The sequence below is a fragment of the Cervus elaphus genome, chromosome 7 (assembly GCF_910594005.1).
Source record: "Cervus elaphus chromosome 7, mCerEla1.1, whole genome shotgun sequence".
Taxonomy (NCBI): domain Eukaryota; kingdom Metazoa; phylum Chordata; class Mammalia; order Artiodactyla; family Cervidae; genus Cervus; species Cervus elaphus.
The window spans coordinates 23,869,762-23,876,561 of NC_057821.1; the positions used below are offsets into that span (position 1 = coordinate 23,869,762).

A 6,800-nucleotide genomic window follows, 5' to 3' on the forward strand; every position below is an offset into this window, starting at 1 on the left:
ATAATTATTCGTGGACCTAGCCCCAGGCTCCCTGAATGGGAACCCATTCGGGGAGGGTGAGGGTGAGGCTGGAGGCCTGGATGTGTTTGTTTGAACCCTACAGGTGATTCTTAGGAACCTCTGACTTAAGAAACTGCCCTATTTAGGTCAAAACTGTTACCTGTTTCTTCCTGGTTGGGATGATGTATGCCTGCATTTTGAACAGAGGAACCAGTGAGCACACGCCTGGTAGTGTCTTCTACCCATCAGTCTTAAAACCAAAACCCTTTTCTGGCTGTTGCAGGTGGGGGAGGAGGTGTTTTTTGTCTCCTTTGGCTGTTACTTCTCCTGGGTGTAATCCCCTTGGAATAGGTGCCCCAGAGTTACTCACATGAGCCTCCAGGCATTGGCCCTATTCATCTGTTGGCCAGGCCGGGTGTCACCGAGTGTCAGACTGTCCCAGGGAGGCCTGGAATTGGAGTTGTGTAGTTTTTCTTTTCTCACCACCCTGGAGACCAGGTGGAGGCAGGCTGACAGAAGCCTGCCAGTCTGTGAAAGGCTATGACCTTTGGGATGCCATGCCTCTGACCACGGTGAACCAAGCCCTTGGGCCTTCCAGGAGATGGCCTTTTGTCCATCTCCTATATTAAAAATTTCTCAAGTAAGTTCAGCCCATAGTTAAGCATGCAAGATTTCTAAGGCTGGGAGATTTGGGTACCTTGAGGAATTAAAAACCTTCAACAAATAAAAATCTTCCCTCCCTGGAGTCTTAACCATCTACTTTTAGGTTTTATTTAAACAGTGTGGGACTCCTTTTATATGGACAACAATCCTGTTGTACAAAGATCTTCTGTAGCCTACACTTTAAAAGAAAGGGGAAAAGGGGGGAGATGGTGGTGGTGGGAATACCTCCCTTCTCAAATACTGCAGGTAAACAGCTTTTTGCTTTGAATGGAATCAGCATTCTCTCATGGAATAAACAGTTGCTTGCCCTGGGCCATGCACAGCTCCAGCAATCTGCTTCTGTGAGAAGGACAGGCTTGTGGCCCAGGGCCCTAAATCTTTCTGGGCTTTCTGAGCCTGATCGCCAAGAGGTTGGAGAGGCAGGAGAGAGGAGGGGGAAAGGGCTTTAAAAAGAACTGTCAGGTAAGAGCTAAAAATGACTGAATATTCCAAATCAAATGCTAAAAGCCTAGCGATTTTCCCAAAGCGGGGTTTATGCAGTTTCCTGCATAATGAAGGGGGGGGGATGGGCAGGGGAGAGGGCTGCCAAAAAGGCCAGGCTTTGGGATGGAAGGGGTGCCTCACCTCCCCACCCCCGCTTTCCTTCCAGTCCCAGCTGCTCGAGAAGGCCGAGCGCTGGGAAAGGAAACAGAGCGGAATCGCCCACATTAGCCTCGCTCCCCGGCTCTCCGGTGACCGGGCGCCTCTGGGCTTGTGTGAGCGTCTCCTTTCTAATGCCAATGACAGCGACGCTGAGGGTGGTGTGTGTTTGTTTGTTATTGTGGTTGTTGTTCCTCTCCTGCCCCATTTGCAGGCAACTTTGTAAAGAATTTACGGATCTGCTGGCTCAGGACCGGACTCCGATCGGGAACAGCCGGCCCAGCCCCATCCTGGAGCCGGGGATCCAGAGTTGCCTCACGCACTTCAGCCTCATCACGCATGGCTTCGGCGCCCCGGCCATTTGCGCCGCGCTCACGGCCCTGCAGAACTATCTCACCGAGGCGCTCAAAGGCATGGACAAGATGTTCTTGAACAACACCACCACTAACAGGCACACGTCTGGGGAAGGCCCAGGTAGTAAAACTGGCGACAAGGAGGAGAAACACAGGAAATGAAAAATTAAAAAAAAAAAAAAAGGAAAGATGTTTTAAATACAAAAGGAAAACAGAAACAAATTTTAATTTTAGCTTTAAAAATATTGGATTGGCTTTGGAAGAATTATATTAGGTAGATACACATACAATCAAAATTTTAAAAAACAAAACTAAATAACTTAAAAAAAAAAAAAAAAAAAAAACTGAGGCGTACCACGGAGCAACAGTATCGGTTCTCAGTGTCTATTTCAAGATACACTTGGAGACCACCGTCCGGATTTTCCACTTCGGTTCTTTCGAGCTTAATAATACTGATAATAATAATAATAAAAACATGATTTTTTTCCCCTTTGGAAAATAAACATAAGACTAAACATGAGAAAACGCTAACTTATTGGAAGAAAATCGGAGAAACCTTGTCGGTGTCAGTGCTTTGAGAGCTGGTTGACTGAGACGCACGAACTTTTTAAATTTTTAATATATTTTTAGGAAACTGGCAGTCCCCGCCTTTCCACCTCACCTCACCCCTCTCCCAGCCACCCTTTTCTACGTTGCCCTTCCTCCCTCTGGCTGTCACAGGAATCTTCCGGGATGAAAAGGCGTGTGGTGATTGCGGTCCCCTCGATGCCCCCGCCCCGCCCCGCGTCCTTAACTCACCGGTGCCCCAGCTCCCGGGCCGTTTGCATAATTAGGGAGGGCGAGGGAGGGCGGGGCGGGGGGACCCTCGGGGACGCAGGCGGTGGCTGCAGCTCTCGGGCCGGCTGGCCTAGCGGAGGCTCCCGCGGCCGAGGAAAATCCGGACCAATAAGTTGATTCAGACTCATCATCAGTTGCTTTCAGAAACCTTACTAGTTCCCAGCCTTGCTGGCATCTGCCTACAGAGCATCTTGCATTTGTTATCCTATTTGTCATCTACCAATTTTAAGAACAATAGTAAAACCAAAACACAATATGAATACGTTGATTAGTATGTAATCCCTTCGGAGGGGTATGTACCATTTCATTCTCTTCTGTTTTCCAAAGCTTTGCCCGCATGGTTTATGAGCTTCTTCAAAGAGGACTTGGGCTTCCTACACAATCTATAAGGTACAGAGAAAAAAAAATCCGATCCCTTTTTAATCAAAGCCTGTGTGTCAGAATTCTGCAGGTGCACTTCTTTAAAGAAGCTCAAAGGGAATAATTTAGAAAGTGGCCAATAAGAGATTGAAGCAGCTTTCAGTCTAGTTGTTAACAGATACCTCATCACGGAATTCCGGAGGAGTGGGAAGCTGCTAAATGAATTTTAGGGGAGAGGAGTAAGGCTTCTTGGAGCCCAATATTTTAACATTATTGACTCGCCTTTAAAATGGATTCCATTTCCTTGGGCTCTTTGGCAATTTCGGGAAAAGCAGCAGCTTTGCGAGTGGTTGAGTGGTCCTGGGAAGAAGGGTGGTGCAAGCTCCTGTGTTTCAGCAGCAATTGCTTTCTTACAAGATGCTTTATAAATGGGGCCTTCCCCCACCCCAACGGACATGCACTTGTTTCGACAATAATGGTAAAATAATGCAAAGTGAAAGGAGATGTATTTCAGCTTTGAATGTTACCGTCTGGATACACTGGGGCTATTCCCAGTGGATAAAGTCTCATGCACTTAATATCTCTCACTTCTGGCAGCCCAGCTCCTTTCTTGGGCTTCACCTGAGCATTATCATGAAATAAGATCTGAAATCCATTGCTCCACCATCCCCAAAGCAGTGGGAAATCCCCAGGGGTATAAGTGGGTGAGATAGATCTCTAAAATAGAGTGTGAATGAACGCATCTCTTTAAACAAAGTAGGCATTAGGACCTTTGCAGCATCTCTTGAAGATAAAGCTCCAGAGGTCTGTTCTGCAGGATTTACAGTTAGGACCCACTGGGACTCTTAGGCCGGTGCCCCTGGGGCCTTGGCCTGGGGAGGGGGAAGGTTGAAGGGTGGGACTTAGGGACCTGCTGAAAGTTTTATGTTGACCTGTTTATGGGGGAGGGAGTTAGGGACCTGGTTTCAGGTCCCCAGGAGGGCCCAAGCAACGGTTGATGTCAGACCCCAGCCCATCCACTGTCAGCTCCTTTGAGGACCTCTGGATGTGCAGGGCCCAGCCATAAATGAGTTGATAAGAGTACAAAGGCCGGGAGCGTGTAGATGCGCCATCTCTTTCTAGCTTAGAAGCCTGAGCCTTTGTCCGAAGGCCTGGCCGCTTGCATAAGACGTATTCTGATTGCCAAAGGCAGAAAGGAGAAACCGCACTGAAAACCATCGTCTCCTTTCCTTGCAGGGCAACGCGCCCCACGCGTGTGACGTGCGAGAGACGCGATGGATGCGCCTTGCTCTTACTGTGCAGGTCCCGAGAGCGTGGGGGCCACTCGCGCCCAGTCGTGTTGAGGACATAGAATCAGCCGCTGGAGGGGCCGCGGGCCGCGCGGGCCCTTCCCGCTCTCGGTCTCACCCTAAGGGCTAAGGCGACCGAGAAAGCCCGGTGCTCCAGTAGGTAATGGGGCGGCGCCCCGCGGGCTGCAGGCTAGAGGGGTCTCAGTGCTCCCCGAGCCCCTAGCTGCCAGCGGCCGCCCGGGGCGCCTGCTCCCCGAGGGCGAGTGGCCTAGAAATGTCCAGGGGATTGGAAGCTTCCCCCGCCTTTGCCAGGACGAAAACTCTCCACCCTCAGGCTCCTAAAGGCGGGTCTTGGGTAGGAATTGTCTTACTGGGCTGCGCAGCCTCCTCCGTCGCCCTTCGCCCCTCTCTGTGAGCGTTCCTCCCGCCCGGGCTGAATAGAGCCCTCGGCATCGCTTCCCTGCAGCCTCCCACCCCACCCCCCACACACGTGGATAGAGCCCGCTGCCCCCTTTCCCTCCCTCATTTCTTCTTTCATGTATGACTCCCGCCCCCCTTGCTTTCGTTAGGCCCGCTACGTTTATCTGATAATTGAGTTATTAAAAGATTTGGTTTCCTTGGGTCCATAAATCAATAAACATTGGGATTAACGCAAGAGTTTGCCTTTTAAGTCAAGGGAAACGTTTAAAACAAGCCCCTTTGAGCCTTGTTTTCAAACTAAACAGGTGAGTCGCAGCTCTCCCCTGCACCCCTACCCTGTTAAGACACTATCCAAACCTCTTAAGTGCCCGGTCCCAAAGTAAGAGCTAAAAGGTAGGAAGAGTCAGGATATGGCAGCACTGCCTTCACACTTTCCATTCTGTAAGTTCCTTCGGAGGTTCTAAAGGTCTTCTGACCATCATCGTCTGTCCAATCCTGCCTCCTCTTATATGTATGGTGGCTCTTCTGGGAGAAAGAGAGAAAAGAAGGGCTGTTCTGGGTGAGGATTTCATCATCCAAGTGATCATTAACTTCTCTCCCAAACTGGGAAGGTAACTTTCTCCCTCGCAGTTAGCTTGCATTTTCTTTCCTTCTCTCTGGCACCGCATCCTTAGCTTTCTCCACTTTCAAAGTTTCAAAGACATGGCTGTTTTATTTTCTTTGGCCAAGGAAACCACTTTCTCTCAAGCAATTATTTTAGATCCTATGAAAACTTTGTTCGAATGGAAAAGCTGAAACCCCCAACTTATCTACACGCTGTTCCTCTGGTACAAAGCCTTACCTAAAAGGGCAACTCATTCCTACTTAGTGTGTTTATAGACAACTTGTCATCACATCTGATATTCTGTATGCATAATACATTATGTGGAAAGGAAAAAACCTTAAAACATCTGATGTTGCCTCAAGAGCCCAAACAGTGTTTCCCCTCCTGTGCCGATGTATGTTAAATTATAGGGTTAAAAAAATAACAAAATTCGTTTTGTTTTCTTTTTAAAAGTAGAATGAACACTATTCTTGAAATGCCAAAATCGACTCCTCTGTTGAGTTGGTCTCTCACTAACATTGTTTTTGACACACAATCGAGAAATATCAATCTATTGACTCTTCAGGAGAAGTGCTCTGGAGGGTATCCATGTTAAGTTTGTATATATTTATTTATGCTTAATTTAATGGGAATGTGTAAATATGGCGAGCAAGTAGTTTGGGATTATTTATCTGTGAATCTATACCTCTGTGAATGGGTGGTAAAAAGAAAAAAAAAAAAAACCGCTTGACCCTAGGTAGAATCCTCTCTGAATTTTTCTGTTCTTTATAGACAAGCTGTTATGGTAATGGGTAGAAATTGGTTTATTGTCCAGTGTTGATCTGATTTACATAAATAAAAAGATTGTTGTGTTTTTGTTGTGTTTTCATCTTCAGTTTCTTGAACATACTGTTTAATTCTACAGACAGAAAGAGTACAGCCAAGGAGGTTTCCTTTTTGTCCCCCACTCCATCATATAAACACAGGCAGTGTTTTCCTTACAATAAATACAATAAATTTTGCTTCTCAGAAAAATGGACACTTTTGTTTTCACTAGAAGGTGTTTTTGACTTTTTAAAATTCCAAATTGACACTATTCTCTCCTGTTTCTCACCGAATTTGGAATAAAAGCTCATGTTAGTTGCATCTCTTGGCTTATTTTGCCCTTTCAAAAAATGAGGTTGTCAAATTACTTACTTCCTAGATAACTAAAAGACTTTGTGTCCCAGGCACTATGGATCTCTGGGTCCAAGTTAAAGAAGGTGCTCCCCTCTTGTTGCTAGTGAGATGGCATTCTGGCATGATGTTCTTTGAAGGAGATGGTGCAAGAGAGTAGCCCACCAGACCAGGGCTCCTGTGCCTTACACCTTGGGATGTGGAGGAGTTAACTGGCTCATTTCAGGACTGAACCCTACCCTGACCTCACCAGCAGTGCAAGGCCCTCTGTAAACAAAAGAGGAAAAGCTCCCTTGACTACAGGAGGAAACAGGCTTCCTACCTTAGGCTCAGAGGGTGCCCAGAGAAGCCAGAGCATTTGTCATTTGGGTTAATGCGCTACAGCCCAACCCTAATGGGCTGCAGTTATCAAACATCTTCTCAATCTGTATTTCATCCCAAGGCTTGGTGTCTTCCCTGAGGCTAGGAAAGTAAATTTGT

At 47.3% G+C, this 6,800-nt stretch overlaps 1 protein-coding gene across 10 annotated transcripts in view; it reads left to right on the forward strand.

The window, feature by feature from the left end:
- TFAP2B (transcription factor AP-2 beta) overlaps nucleotides 1-6,018 on the forward strand; it is a 31,940-nt gene extending 25,922 nt beyond the window's left edge. For 4 of the 10 annotated variants that reach the window (XM_043907697.1, XM_043907701.1, XM_043907705.1 and 1 more), the window contains 2 exons: nucleotides 1,517-1,776; nucleotides 2,820-6,018. In XM_043907697.1, coding sequence (XP_043763632.1) covers nucleotides 1,517-1,776; nucleotides 2,820-2,881 — 322 coding nt within the window. In that variant the 3' untranslated portion in view covers nucleotides 2,882-6,018. Of the gene's footprint in view, nucleotides 1-1,516 lie in introns of all 10 variants that reach the window. The other 6 variants (XM_043907702.1, XM_043907704.1, XM_043907700.1 and 3 more) reach the window with 4 other exon arrangements.
- Nucleotides 6,019-6,800: the final 782 nt, after the last annotated feature.